The sequence below is a fragment of the Rhinichthys klamathensis genome, unplaced genomic scaffold, assembly GCF_029890125.1.
Source record: "Rhinichthys klamathensis goyatoka isolate OS25496 unplaced genomic scaffold, OSU_Roscu_1.1 h1tg000011l_1, whole genome shotgun sequence".
NCBI classification, from domain to species: Eukaryota; Metazoa; Chordata; class Actinopteri; order Cypriniformes; family Leuciscidae; genus Rhinichthys; species Rhinichthys klamathensis.
The window spans coordinates 6,513,486-6,529,686 of NW_026606564.1; the positions used below are offsets into that span (position 1 = coordinate 6,513,486).

Below are 16,201 nucleotides of genomic sequence, written 5' to 3' on the forward strand. Positions count from 1 at the left end.
TTGACTGAGAACTTTAGTAGTAGCTTTAATAATAATCAATGTATAATTTATACAGTGAAGTCCATGTTGTGTTTTATTTTCGTATTTGTTCATTTAGCCTAATTACTTTCTTCAATGCTACTGTTAAATACCCCTACTGTAGCTGAAAAAATAAAGCACTGTTTATTTCATTTGTATATTAAGTTGTGTATGCTTAATGTGTATCTTTGTTCCTAATTCTTAATAACAAAGAAAATAATGAAGATTTTTATCTTCGCCACTTTGGCCTAAATGTCTGCCATTCTTTTTTCTTTTGTTACCTATAAGGCTTTTTTCACTTGCAAAATAGTAAAACCAACATGAAAAAGAATCGTGATAAAATCGTTAATCGTGATTTTCCTGAAAAAAATCGTGATATGATATTTTTGCCATATCGCCCACCCCTAAATGAGAGATTGTTTCAGAGGAGCATTCACAGAAAGAACATTTTAAATCAATATTAATTTTAAATTTTTAGGTTGAGTTGTTGTTGCCCATAACACACTAGCATTTTGCTAATGGACGCTGATTGGTCAGTGAAGGACTGATTACGACCAGAGACACCGCTTGATGGCATTGTGGCATCAGAAGCGGGACCAATGTTAAAGCCATAGGCGGACTGAACTCTGTCAAATGTATCATAGACTGTAAAAAAAGATATTTACCCGTGTCAGATGTGTAGTTGATACCTCGAGAGAAAAGAAAGTGCAAAGCGCAAAAGCATAATAAATACAGGCCGCTTTGGAACGTTGCTGCGATTGTGTTCTTATTGTGGAAAAAGCATTTTCTGTGATTGACCCGATTTTAGCAATAACAAAGATAACTGATGGATCCTTTATCTATGGTAATACGATATGGTACAACTACAATGCAGTGCAAATAGTAAATATAAGATACAGTGAGTAATAGTAAATAGTTTAGTCAATAAAATAAACAAACAGTATACAGCAAATAAAATAGTAATGAAAAGGCTATATAAAATATAGGCTAAATAAAATAAAATGACACAACCCTGTCTATTTTTGTTAAATTTCAGTTTTATTGATCAGTAAAAGACATTATAACAGTATAAGTAGCCTAAAAGGTATAATAAGTTATACAAGACAAGAAATAAAGTAAACCATTCAGACACAGCAGGATACAACATTAAAATAGCCAAAATATAAAGTTATGAAACTTTACTTTGCCCTCAGCCAAAACGATTTGCCAGGGAACAAATGATACGATTAATGATACCAAAGATCGCCCGTTAGATATGGACAAGACGAATTATATCTCATGTTTAACCACTACTAGAGACATCAGAGCCAGCGGCAAACGTGAGAAGCACTAGCCGAGGAAAGGCTGTTCCAGGCGGGGTGCAGAGCGCTGAGACCCGGTGAAAGACTGGTCCTCACAACTCCGAAAACGTCAGAGCAAACTTTTAAATAGGCGCTATCTTTATAAATAAACCACAGATTTGAGCTTTAAACAACTACATTGTCGACTGAAAAACTATTAAAACTACATTTCGTGACACAATAACAGTAGTATTTTTAAATTTCGCGGCTTATCTCGTCTGTCTGCGCGAAAGCACCAGTGAATGAAGGATTGCCGTAAAGCAGGTTTCTGGTCGTACGATGTGTATGACGTCATTGACATTTTAAAAAGACTTTTTAAAGCAAATAAGTGACTCTAAAAAATCTAACACCCAGTAATGTGTAATTTTGTTGCATCTTCTTTCGAATACAACATTCAAATTACTAGACAAAAAATGATATCCGGAAGGAAAATGGATTTTTAGGGGTATTGCTCCATAGACCTCCATTCATTCTGCACTCCGCCTGTGAGCGCCCTCATATGGACCTAGAGTGGAACTGCAACCAGTTCAGACCCCGGAAGTTTAATGTGAGTGGGAGTTCTCCCCACATTAGACATTCTCTGGTGTTGCCGTACCGCCTTCTACTCTTCTACATCGTACCAAAGCCCGTCTACGGAAAGCCTGGCCACTCCCTATTAAGTCCTATTGTACCGACTTTTTGGTTGTAGTTCCACCAGAGTTCCACTGGGGGCAATAGTCCGAGTGCAAAATGAATGGGAGTCTATGGGGCTAAACGGCTAAATTTGTCTTTTTCACCCGATTGTCATTGAGAAATCTTAGATTTGAATGTAGGTTTTGCAAGTCCAACATGGGTTATAGGTCGAAAGTTGAATGAACGAGTACTTATGTCCTTTCGATTTCTTACAGGTTGAGTTGTTGTTGCCCATAACACGCTAGCATTCTGCTAATGGACGCTGATTGGTCAGTGAAGGACTGATTACGACCAGAGATACCGCTTGATGCCATCGTGGCATCCGAAGCGGGACCACACATGTATTTACCCGTGTCAGTTGTGAAGTAGATGCCTCGAGAGAAAAGAAAGTGCAGAACGCAAAAGCATAGACATAATAAATACATAGACGCCCTATTGGCCGCTTTGGAGCGTTGCTGCGATAGTTTTCTTATTGTGGAAAAAGCATTTTCTGTGATTGACCCGATTTTAGCAATAACAAAGATAACTGATGGATCCTTTATCTATGGTAATACGATATGGTACAACTACAGTGCAGTGCAAATAGTAAATATAAGATAAAGTGAGAAGTAATAGTAAATAGTTTATTCAATAAAATAAACAAACAAACAGTACAGCAAATAAAATAGTAATGAAAAGGCTATATAAAATATAGGCTATATAAAAAAAAATGACACAACCCTGTCTATTTTTCAGTTTTATTGATCAGTAAGAGACATTATAACAGTATAAGTAGCCTAAAAGGTATAAGAAGAGTTATACAAGACAATAAATAAAGTAAACGATTCAGACACAGCAGGATACAACGTTAAAATAGCCACAATATAAAGTTATGAAACTTCACTTTGCCGTCAGCCAAAACGATTTGCCAGGGAACAAGATTAATGAGACCAAAGATCGCCCGTTAGATATACACAAGACGAATTATATGTCATGTTTAACCACAAACGTCAGAAGCACTAACCGAGTAAACCTTGGTCGCGTGTAGTGTGAACGGGGCTTAAAGGCTGTTCCAGGCGGGGTGCAGAGCGCTGAGACCCCGGTAAAGGCTTGGATATCACAACTCCGAAAACGTCAGATCAAATTTTTAAATAAGCGCTATCTTTATAAATAAACCACATATTTGAGCTTTCAACAACTACATTGTCGACTGAAAAACTATTAAAACTACATTTCGTGACACAATAACAGTAGTATTTTTAAATTTCGCGGCTTCTCTAGTCTGTCTATGCGCGTAAGCACCAAAGTGACTGAAGGATTGCCGTAAAGCAGGTCTCTGGTCGTACGATGTGTATGACGTCACTGACATTTTAAAAGACTTTTTAAAGCAAATAAGTGACTCTAAAAAATCTAACACCCAGCAATGTGTAATTTCTTTGCATCTTCTTTCGAATACAACATTCGAATTACTAGACAAAAAATTATATCCTGAGAAAAGTGGATTTTTAGGGGTATTGCTCCATAGACCTCCATTCATTCTGCACTCCGCCTGTGAGCGCCCTCATATGGACCCAGAGTGGAACTGCAACAGTTCAGAACCCGGAAGTTTAATGTGAGTGGGAGTTCTCCCCATATTGGGCCCAATCCCAAATGGCACACTTCATGTGCACTTTCGGTCTTGTGGACTTACAATGGCTGCCGCGTGCGCGTGTCCGTTAAGTCCGCGAGACCGTAGTGTGTCCCATTTGTCATTTTTAGATCTCAGAAGGGTGCTCGCGAGCGCCCCGTGTGGTCGATTTGCGCCCTTGATGCGCACTTTTGCCGAGCCCGTGCTGATGCAGACTCCACAGCAGACTTCTTCCCGACAGTCAAAGCGGCATTACGTTACGAAAGTGCGGACTCAGAGGAAGACCACGAGTGCTTAGGGTTCCATTTGGGACAGGGCCTTAGACTTTCTCTGATCGTACCTTCATAGGCCCAATCCCAAATGGCACACTTCATGTGCACTTTCGGTCTTGTGGACTTACAATGGCTGCCGCGTGCGCGTGTCCGTTAAGTCCGTGAGACCGCAGTGTGTCCCATTTGTCATTTTTAGTTTTCTTTCAAGCATACGTTTCGGTGTCTCACTATGGGATACGCCCCTTCCGCGTATTCCTCAGAAGCCCTATTACGTTACGCCAGCCCCAATTGGCTGGCAGACATGACGCTGTTTCTGGGAGTGGCTACCCCACCCCTCCGTATAAGAGGAGCAGCACAACGTCATTACGACATTCAAAAACCTCTTCTCGCTTCACACCAGAAGCCTAGAAGCCTTTGAAACTTTCTACGAACTCTTGGACGAATTACTGGCCACCACGCCGTTTTTCGCCTGACTCCTTCGATTTGCATTCCAGCCCATTGCAAGGACTGTTCGATACTATGATGGCTGCAGCAATGCAGACTATCCAGGCTAGTGAGGGAGATTCTGTGCGACTCTGTTCATGTGGGAACAAGATCTCATGCAAGGACACACACCAGGTCTGCTCTGCATGTCTCGGGCTGAAACATGCTCAACTGGCGATCGAGAATCCCGGCACGTGTGAACACTGCGCACGCTTCACCACGAAGAGCCTTCGTCGCAGGCTAGCACGCCAAGCTAGCCTGTCGGGCCAGGATCCCCTCATGACTCCTAGCCCTGCACCAGCTGCTACTCAGCAGGTATCCATTCCTGTAGAACTGCCCACCACGGCAGCTCTATCCTGGAGTGAACAGCTCGATGCGTGCATGCCTCTTTCCAGTCTGCTCAGCACGGATGAGGAAGAGGATGCGGTCGAATACGAGGAAGAGGGGCAATCGGACATTCTTCTCTCTGACGAAGAGGAAGACTTCGAAGATTCTCCATTCCTCCCTCGGCCTGCGCACCCGGCACAACTCCTCGTGGCGGCGGGATCCACGGAAGAGGCGGACAGGACACCATCCTCCCCGCTTCTCAGTGTTGACCTGCAGGACGTGTGCAAACGCGCTGCGGGAAAACTTAATATTCCGTGGCCGACCGTGATAGCAGAGACTGCAAAGTCTCGCTATGAGGGTAAGAGACTGCCGAGTGCAAAACGGGCAGCACGACAGCTCCTTCCTGTTTTCCCGGAGCTCCTGGAGGAGGTAGCGGTTACGTGGAAGGACAAGCCGTTCACAAGCAAGATGCCCGTGCAGGGTGGCTCCGTTCTAGATGTAGAGGGGATGGAAAAGGAGGGCCTTCTCCGAATGCCCCCCATGGAGACATTAGTTGCCGCGCACTTGCAACCGAAGCGCACGGCGGCTGCAAATCCGACGCTGCCATCTAAAGCTGACCGTTTCCAGTCAAGCATGACGGAACGCGCTTACAAAGCAGTCGCGCTCTCTGTAAGGGCTATGAACGCGATCTCTCTGCTGACTGCATACCAAGCGGAGCTGCAGGACGAAGTGACTACCATGCCAGGTCAGACACACTGGGAAGAGATCTGTGTTGTAACGGATCTCTCTCTGCGTCTTCAGAGATGCGCGGTTCAAGCCGCCGGGAAAGCCATGGCCACAATGGTTATCCAGGAGAGAGCTCGATGGCTTAATCTCGCTAATCTCTCTGACAGGGAAAAAGAAGCCATCCTAGACGCACCGGTAGTTGCAGATGGCATTTTCGGCTCAGCTTTGACACTGATGCAAAAGAGATGCGAAGAGAAAAAGAGGGATGATGAGGCCCTGCAGCTCTGTATGCCGAGAAAGACGCAGACTGCACCACCTCCGCCACCCCGACAGACTTCGCACAGGCCACGGCCCGCCCACCCCCCAACTTTCGCATTCCGAAACGGCAGAGACCTAACGTGAATGCAGCGGGTCAGAGCGGAGCACAGGAACAGAGAACTGCCTGGCCTAGGAAGAACTATCCGCCTGCAGCAGCTCAGACGGTCCAGTCAGCCCCTCAACCTCATCCTCATCCTCATCCCCATCTTCAGGGAGTGAGGAGGAAGAAGAAGACGGTTTGACAGGGTCTTCACCAGGGAAGGGAGTCAACAGCCCCCCAGTTCGCTAACTCCCGACCCTCACATGTTCAGCGTTCGTCAAATCACGAGTTCCACTGTTCACAGATGTTCTGTGGGGAAAACAGCGCCCGGTTGGGCCAGGGGAAGCAGAGTGGTGAAAAAGAAAAGAAACGGTGCAGTGGTGCACACCAACCCACTAGTCACAAGCACTTTTCATGTACAAAATTCAATAAAGTTTTCACTGTACCCAACAAAAGGGCGATAAGAGTGGTACCACCCGAGAAAAGCCACAGTGGGTTTTACTCGAGGTACTTTCTAGTCCCAAAGAAAGGGACTCGTGCCCTTCGTCCCATATTAGATCTACGTGCACTGAACAAATACTTAAGAAAGTACAAGTTCAGAATGCTCACTCATTCTACACTCCTGAAACTGGTGCGCCCAGGCGATTGGTTTACATCGATCGACCTGAAAGACGCATATTTTCACATAAAGATATACCCACCCCACAGGAAATTCCTGAGGTTTGCTTTCCTCGGAGTGACATACGAATACCTGGTTCTCCCATTTGGCATGTCTCTGAGTCCAAGAGTATTTATAAAATGTACAGAAGCGGCCCTGACCCCGCTCAGGGAAAAAGGCATCCGTCTCGCTATTTACATAGACGACTGGCTGGTGACAGCTCAGTCAGAACAGGAAGTGAGATATCACACAACCATGCTTCTGGAACACATACAGAAACTGGGCTTAAAACTAAACACCGAAAAGAGTGTTCTGATTCCCGCACAGTCCATAACGTATCTGGGGCTGTCACTGGACTCGGTGACCTTCAGAGCGCGACTGTCACGGGACAGGGTGGTAAAATTCACCCGATGCCTGAACGAATTTCAGAGGGGGAAAAATGTCTCTTTCCGCACATTCCTCAGATTATTGGGACTGATGGCCTCAGCCCTAATAGTTATTCCCTTAGGCAGACTATTCATGAGAGAATTTCAGCGCTGGGTAGCATCTCTGAGACTGGACCCATTAAGGCACTGCCGAAGGAGAGTGAGAGTGACGTCAGAGGCAGTCTTTGCACTGCGTCAGTGGAGACACCCAACCTTTCTGGTTCAAGGGGTACCCATGGGCGTGGTTCAGGCCAGAAAAGTCATAACGACGGACTCGTGGCTGTACGGATGGGGGGGCATCTACGAGGGCAGGATAGTGAATGGAAGATGGGGTCAATCTTCACATAAACTATCTGGAAATGCTGGCCGTGTTTCTGACAGTGAAGCATTTTCTCCCTTTTCTGAAAGGGCATCATGTTCTCGTGAGAACGGACAACACTACAGTTGTGGCGTATATAAATCGACAGGGAGGCCTCAGATCACTTCCCTTACACATGCTGGCACGCAAACTGATTTTGTGGAGCAATGCCAATCTTTCATCCCTGAGAGCGACGCACGTACAGGGTGTCATGAACCGGGGTGCGGATCTGCTGTCCAGAGGCAATCCACTTTACGGGGAAATTGAACAAGGAAGTGGTCGAACAAATCTGGGAAATATACGGCAGAGCGACAGTGGATCTGTTCGCGTCGCACGACAATGCTCAGTGTCCTCTGTTTTTCTCCCTGAAAGATCAGAGCGCGCCTCTGGGGATAGATGCACTGGCACACGATTGGCCTCGCACTCTCCTCTATGCGTTCCCACCGATAGCATTAATATCCCCAACACTCTACAGAGTGAGGGAGGAGGGACTAAAGCTCATATTAATAGCTCCGAGGTGGCCGGGGAAATACTGGCTGGCGGAGATCATACATATGCTGTACGAAGACCCCTGGTCTCTCCCGTTACGCAGAGATCTACTGTCACAAGCAGGGGGGGAGATCTTTCATCCCCACCCAGAACGATTGGCACTATGGGCCTGGCCAGTGAGTGGTTCAATTTGAACATGACCGGTCTATCTGACAATGTTATCAGAACCATACAGAATGCTAGAGCTTCGTCGACTAGGTCACTCTATGAATGCAAATGGGGCGTGTTTGAGCGCTGGTGCGCGGCTAAGCACGAGATTCCCTTTCAGTGTTCAGTGGCAGTTGTTCTATCATTCTTACAGGATTTGATAGACCAAGGGAAAGCATTTTCAACCATAAAAGTGTATTTGGCCGCTATTTCTGCTTGTCACATAGGGTTTGATAATAAAACCGTTGGGCAGCATCCTTTAGTATGCAGGTTCATGAAGGGCGCGCGTCACGCTTTACCAGTTTCAAAACCGCTTTCCCCTTCATGGGATTTAGCACTGGTACTTGATGCTCTTTCAATGTCCCCATTTGAGCCACTGGACGAGATCGATTTGAAAATATTGTCGTTTAAGACGGCGCTGCTGTTAGCCTTGGCTTCGGCGAAGCGCGTAAGTGAGATTCACGCACTTTCGGTGCATTCAGCATGTACACAGTTCATCCCCGGGGATGCAGGGGTGGTTTTGAGACCTAATCCTGCATTTATGCCCAAAATAGTTAATTCTATCTCTCCTTTGGAGTTAAGAGCTTTCTATCCACCACCTTTTGCTTCTTCAAAACAGCAAAAGCTAAATGAGTTGTGCCCAGTGCGTGCTTTACGCATTTACATTGAAAGAACCAAAGGGTTCCGGGAGTGTGATCAGCTGTTCGTATCTTGGGTGAAACCACGTAAGGGGAAGCCAATTACTAAGCAGCGTTTGTCGCACTGGATAGTGGAGGCGATTTCACTGGCATATTCCAGTAAGGGTCATGAGCCCCCAGCTGGTTTATGCGCACACTCAAAAAGGGGAATGTCAACTTCGTGGGCTCTTTTTAAAGGAGTCACGATACAGGATATTTGCGAAGCGGCGAGTTGGTCCTCGCCGCATACATACGCTAGGTTTTATAAACTGGATGTTACAGCTCAGACTTTAGCACATGCGGTATTGAGCGTTGGAGTTGAGTCATGACTCAAGACTCGTCCAGCCTGGAGGTGGTGCTGTGGTTGGCAGAGGACTTCGAGGCAGGTTATCTGGCAATACGGGAGTTAGGATATCCCATAGTGAGACACCGAAACGTATGCTTGAAAGAGAACAATAGGTTACTTGCGTAACCCCGGTTCTCTTGATAGCATTAAGTGAGGTGTCTCACCAGATCACCCTCCTTGCTGTGTGAAGCGAGGAAGAGGTGTGCTTGTTTTGAATGTCGTAATGACGTTGTGCTGCTCCTCTTATACGGAGGGGTGGGGTAGCCACTCCCAGACACAGCTCCATGTCTGCCAGCCAATTGGGGCTGGCGTAATGTAATAGGGCTTCTGAGGAAGGGGCGTATCCCATAGTGAGACACCTCACTTAATGCTATCAGAGAACCGGGGTTACGCAAGTAACCTATTGATCTCAGAAGGGTGCTCGCGAGCGCCCCCTCTGCGGTCGATTTGCGCCCTTGATGCGCACTTTTGCCGAGCCCGCGCTGATGCGGACTCCACAGCAGACTTCTTCCCGACATTCAAAGCGGCGTTACGTCGCGAAAGTGCGGACTCGAGTGCTTAGGGTTCCATTTGGGACAGGGCCTTACTCGAACATAATAACAGAGATGGAAAACCAACAAGAAAAGCAATGAGGGCCTCTAGTGGCCAAAAATAAGTCCATAACCCTGACAAATTGATGAACATTGACAGTTATTGTACTGAATTTAATCACCATTGAACTAAATTGAGCTGAATAATGACTTTAGTTGTCTTTTGTAGAGCAGCCAGCTTTATAACTCAAATTTGTTTCACAATTGATGAACTATGCAATACTGACACTGTTATTGAGCTGACTTGAGCTGGATGATGACACTATTGCCTTCTTTAGAACTGTTTCACAGCTTAAATTTAATTTGTTTCATAATTGATGAATTTTGCACCATTAAATTGTATTTTACAAGCTAATAATCTGCCAAATAACAATGTGTTGTATAAAGCGCTATATAAATAAATGTGACTTGACTATAAAATAAAGTGCTACCTTTTTTCTGTTTATAAAAAATCCTATATCCTGTATTTATAAAATTATATGTATGTAGAGGTAAATCTATCAACTAATGTGTCTACAAAAAGTGCTTTTTTCTATCATGGCAACATTTCCGGGACCAAGAGTCAATGCTTTTTAAAATACCATTGATATTTTGTGTTACTGTGTTTCAGAGCTCCAAGAGTCTGAGTCACCCATGTCCATGAATCAGGCAGACCGCCCTACTGTGTTCTCTGAGCTGACTGATTCCTCTGCTGGTAGTCTACTGTACTGGGCGTCCTGTGCCTGCAGCCTTACAGACATGGTGCAGGCACTGGCTCATGGAGCTGATGTCAACTGGGTCAATGGGGAAGACAGCAATCGGACTCCACTAATACAAGCCGTACAAGGGGTCAGTACTTGTGGGACAAATGACAATACATAAAGATGATCTAAAGGGATCTATAGGCATGCATGCAGTAGTTCGGTTAGAGTACTGTTAAACACTATAATGAACTTAAACTTCTACTGAATATGTCTTTATATATTTGTGTGTCCAGGGTTCTCTGATCACCTGTGAGTTCCTACTTCAAAATGCTGCCAGTGTGGACCAGCAGGACGTTCGTGGCAGAGGACCACTGCATCATGCCACCATACTGGGTCATACTGGGTAGTTATACATCTATAACTTTTCAAAAGCTTAAAAAAAAACATAATTATGATGCAAAATATATAATGCAGTAAATGTTTTAAAGGCACTCAACTAAATATTTACACACTCTTTTATTTAAAAAGTTAAGTGAAAGTGACACGTGTTGGCCAAGTATGGTAACCCATACTTGGAATTTGACCTCTGCATTTAACCCATCCAAGTAAGTGCACACACATTAGGAGCAGAGTAGTGAGTAGTGAACACACACACTGCAAACGTGGATACACACACCCGGAGCAGCGGGCAGCCTTGAGTGGCGCCCGGGGAGCGATTGGGGGTTAGGTGCCTTGCTCAAGGACACCTCAGTCATATTCCTGCCGGTACTGGAATCGAACCAGCAACCTTTGGGTCACCAGTCCAACTCTGTTACCATTAGGCCATGACTGCCCTTAAACTACCCATGACTGCCCTTAAATGACAAATATATACTTTACTGTTCAAACGTTTGGAATCACTATGATTTTTTTAAAATAAATGTATTCTTTTATTCTGCAAATATGCATTTGATTGATCATAAATTACAGTAAAGATATTGATAATGTTACAAAAGATTTCAAATAAATGCTGTTCTTTACATGTTCTGTTTATCAGAGAACCCAGAAAAATGAGACCATCCTATTTTCTAAACTACATTAAGCAGCACAACTATTTGCAACTGTTATAATGCACGTCCTTATTTTGCAGAGTTCCTGGGTCAACATATTTTGCTGATCCTGGAACAACAGTCCTGTCTGAAAATGTAATCATAACCATATCCCTACCCATAAGTAATCCCTAAAATTAGAGGGAAATGACAGATGAATAACACTGATGTAGAAGCACCTAACCCTGGTTGTAAGCCTAAACTTGACAAACTGTAAACTTGTCCCTCAAATCTGATTGGTTGATTGCAGTGTTGTTCCAGGATCAACAAAGATGTTACCGTTTATAACGTCCCCATTATAAAATGGCGTGCATAATAACGTTAAAAAAACCGCTTTGTCGCATAAGTTTTGTTGTTATCACTAAAAAATCTGCCCTTAATGCCGTTTCCATACATTATTTTGCATACAGTATATCGCAAATTAATATTATCTCTTTCGCATCCTAAAGATTTTTAAAATGCAGAGAGTAATGAGACAATTGAATTTTGCAGTTTACTGCTTACTATTTTCACGAATAATAGGTCTATTATTAAATTAGGACATTTAAGTAGCTTTTATTAACATGCCTTATAAAAAAAACATTACTGGTGTGCTTCTTGAGACAAAACCAAGGCACTGCCATATGTCAGTGCAAGTTGCTTTCAGTTAAAACAGCTCAAACATGCATTTTAGTCTGGGACTAGGCTTAAGCCTTGTCTGTGATACCGGACACTAGAGTTATGGCTGGATTGCATTTGAGACTGCAGCGACAGCACATGGATACTGAAATGAGTCCCAGTCACATTACATTTTTATTACATTTTTAATTTGGATCTTGAAGTGCTGGTACTTTTTACATCTCATATAAATAAATAGATAAAAAACAAAACTACAAATAAAAACTATATGATCAATTAATTGAATCTATTGACTGCCCTAATTTGCTATGTTTTTATTTTTTATTTTATCTTATTAAAATAACTTACAGTCTTTTCCTGTGTTGATGTGGTGTCAGTCAAGTGTGTCTGTTCCTAAAACGAGGGGCCAAGCAAAACACTGTGGACGCTGATAACAGAAGTCCGCTGTCCATTGCAGTGGAGGCCGCCAATGCAGACATTGTCACTCTGTACGTCTCACACCATAAACTGCTTCCTGCTTCTTTATCAAAGAATAAAAATGAAATAAAATCATGCCAATGTGTGATGGATCCTAACTTAAAATATTGTTTTTCTATCCTTCGACTCTAAGGTTACGTTTGGCCAAGATGAACGAGGAGATGAGAGAGTCTGAGGGAGCTCTTGGCCAGTCAGGTCAATACCCTCACCCTCAGAGTCACACCGAGCAACAGTATAAAAAATGCATTCAAGAATTTATAACTTTACAATTACAGGAGTCATAAACTTTCGCTCTCCATCAGCATCAAAACAGATCTTCTGCAGACCACATAACACTGGTTGCCACAGCTGATGTGGATAGGAATGTTACTATTGTAGACTGGACAAGCATCTTTTAGTTTTCATCTTTTAGTCTTTGTAGCATCCAAGCCATATTTATTTATTATATGTTTCTGAAACCACATGTGTGACATCACTTGCCAGCCATTAGCCACCAGGCAGCACTCTCTTATTACAAAAATGCAAATATTGATGGTTGATGCAAATCAGATCTGAGGGGGCACAACCCTTTTGCCCCCTTGTGGCACCGGCCCTGCTCCTGTGACACACGTCACACTCAGACAGTTTGTTTTGCAAACACATGCGGCTTCTGAAGACAAAGCTGGCATGTCTATGCGACATATCTATTTATAGTTTCAGTAATGTATTACGCCGCGTCACTATGTCATCACGTTCAGCCAATCACAGACTGGCGTGTGTAAACACGTGCTTTTGACAACGGAACATGCCCGTGCGTCAAACCATGGCTTTGAGTTCCATTCAGAATGGAACCACTGAAATGTGGTCATATTCAGAATCGGAATAATCTGAATTTGATTTATAAAGATTTAAAAATATTAATCAATATTCTGTTTCATGTAAATAATTAATTTGAAGAACCCACAGTTCATATACACTCACTGGACACTTTTTTAGGTACATCTTTCTAGTAGTCATGATAGCATCACGCAGTTGCTGTAGATTTGTCAGCTGCACATCCATGATGCGAATCTCCCTTTCCACCACATCCCAAAGCTGCTCTATCAGATTGAGATCTGGAGACTGTGGAGGCCATTTGAGTTTAGTGAACTCATTATCATGCTCAAGAAACCAGTTTGAGATAATTTGAGCTTTGTGGTCCATGGTTTCATGTTTTTTAGGCCAAATTTGTACCCTAACATCTGAATGTCACAGCAGAAATCGAGACTCATGTAAATGTTTTTCCAATCTTCTATTGTCTAGTTTTGGTGAGCCTGTGTGAATTGTAGCCTCATGTTCTCAGCTGACAGGAGTGACACCGGTGTGTTTCTTCTGCTGCTGTTGCCCATCAGCTTCAAGCTTTGACAAGTTGTGCGTTCAGAGATGCTCTTCTGCAGACCTCAGTTGTAACAAGTGGTTATTTGAGTTACTGTTACCTTTCTATCAGCTCAAACCAGTCTGGCCATTCACCTCTGACCTCTGGCATCATCAAGGCATTTTCACCCACAGAACTGCCTCTCACTGGATATTTTCTCTTTTTCTGCCCATTCTCTGTAAACCCTACTGATGGTTGTGTGTGAAAATCCCAGTAGATCAGTAGTTTCTGAAATACTCAGACCAGCCCGCCTGGCACCAACTACCATGCCATGTTCAAAGTCACTTAAATCAAATTTCTTCCCCATTCTGATGCTCAGTTTGAACTTCAGCAGATCATATTGATCATGTCTACATGCCTAAATGAATTGAGTTGCTGCCATGTGATTGGCTGATTAGATATTTGCGTTAATGTGCAGTTGAACAGGTGTACCTAATAAAGTGAGGCCAGTGAGTGCGGGCAGATTAAAACATTGAAGAATACCTTGAAGAATACCTTGAAAAAGTCAAGCTATTGAAGAAAAAAATAATAAATGACTGTACAGAATTATTCAAATGAATTAAAAATTAATATATGTCTTTGTTTATTTGAATATGATTTTGGTACATACAGGAACATTACAGTAGCTATGAAGCATATATGGACATTACAACTAAAACAGTGTGCATGTAAACATGGTAATTTATTCATCTGAACACTGTACACTGTATTGGTTGAGTGCACTTTCATTTAGTTTATATACCTGTCATTTCCGTTCTGTTCCGAGAGTCTCCACTTGTATTATATTATTCAATGGATTGGATTTAATATGAAATGACGATGTGTCTCATGTCTTGTGAATGCTGGTTTAAAAACTACCTCATGCTATAAATATGTTTTTTAAGATTTCAAGGAAAGACACTTTTATCACCATTTCAGAAAATTCTGATTTATGTGCAAGGTCTTTGAAGATAAGTTACTCTTCCAGCATCTGCTACTATCTGAAATTAAACTAACCAGCATCAAATCCCAGTTGTTTTTCATGTGTTGTCAAAATAATAATAATAATTGCATCTTTAATGGGGCTAGGGGCTCTTCGCCAGGACAACAGAACCACTTCCGACTGCTCTATCGATTTCCGGACTCTGGCAGCCGAGTGCAAATGGAACGAGGAGGCGCAGTGGGACATGTTCCTGCATGGGTTGGCTGACCGTGTTCAAAGGGAGATATATACGTTGGAGCTACCCAAACGTCTCGATGGACTTATCGAACTGGCTCTGCACGTGGACGCGCGTCTTCAACAATGGGAGAATCGGCCACACCAGGCTCTTCCCTGAGTATTCCAGTCTCAGGGGTGAGAACACGGTCAGCCCCCTGATCGATCAAGAACCCATGCAGGTTGGTCGAGCTCGGCTTTCCCAGGAGGAGAGGGAACGTCGGAGAGCCCGAGGACTTTGCCTTTACTGCGGCGCGGCTGGACACTTCCGGAGGGGGTCCAGTCCGACATCATTCGGTGGGGTCATGGTTCCAATGTGGCGTGTCATCCAGGAGTTAGTCGTACCAGATTTTTGGTCAAACAACGATTCTGGTGGCCCTCTATGGCTTGTGATATTCGGGATTTTGTTTTGGCCTCCTCGGTTTGTGCCCGTGGCAAGACTTCCAATCAACCCCCAGAGGGGCTGCTTCAACCGCTGTCTGTCCCTTCGAGACCTTGGTCCCACATCGCGCTATATTTCGTCACGGGTCTCCCACCCTCCCAGGGCAGTACGGTCATTTTGACTGTAGTGGACCGGTTCTCGAACGCGGCACATTTTATTCCCTTTCCCAAACTACCCTTAGCCAAGGAGACAGCGGTTACTGTCGTAAATCACTTCTTTCACATCCATGGCCTCCCGACAGACGTGGTTTCCGACAGGGGGCCTCAATTTATCTCCAGATTTTGGAGAGTTTTGTCGGTTACTGGGGGCGAGTGTTAGTCTGTCGTCTGGATTCCATCCCCAGATTAACAGTCAGGCCGAGCGGGCCAACCAAGATTTAGAAAGAGTTTTACGATGTCTGGTGTCTCAGAATCCTTCCTCCTGGAGTCAGCAACTCTCTTGGGTTGAGTACGCTCATAACTCGTTACCAGTTTCGTCCACGGGCCTCTCTCCGTTTGAGTGGTCTAGGTAACCAGCCACCTATCTTTCCTAGTCTGGAATCCAAGGTCGCGGTCCCCTCTAGGGGTGTACTGTCACGGTTCATGGGTTCACTGACTCGCCCTCGCTCTGTGTGTTGGTGTGAGTGGGCGTGGCTCGTTATCACGGCTGATCAGCGCCAGCTGTTTTTAATTGAGAGTCCTATTTATTGTCTGATTTTGTCCTGTCTTTGTCAGATCGTTGTGAGGCTTCCTGGGATTCTCTGCCTAGCTCTGT

The 16,201-nt window shown here is 44.1% G+C and overlaps 1 protein-coding gene across 1 annotated transcript in view; it reads left to right on the forward strand.

The window, feature by feature from the left end:
* Positions 1–12,861, forward strand: part of acap2a (ArfGAP with coiled-coil, ankyrin repeat and PH domains 2a) — a 92,317-nt gene extending 79,456 nt beyond the window's left edge. The window contains exons 21-24 of the mRNA XM_056264789.1: positions 10,163–10,380; positions 10,529–10,638; positions 12,319–12,429; positions 12,552–12,861. Of these exons, the coding sequence (XP_056120764.1) occupies positions 10,163–10,380; positions 10,529–10,638; positions 12,319–12,429; positions 12,552–12,702 (590 nt within the window). The 3' untranslated portion in view covers positions 12,703–12,861. The remainder of the gene's footprint in view (positions 1–10,162; positions 10,381–10,528; positions 10,639–12,318; positions 12,430–12,551) is intronic.
* Positions 12,862–16,201: the final 3,340 nt, after the last annotated feature.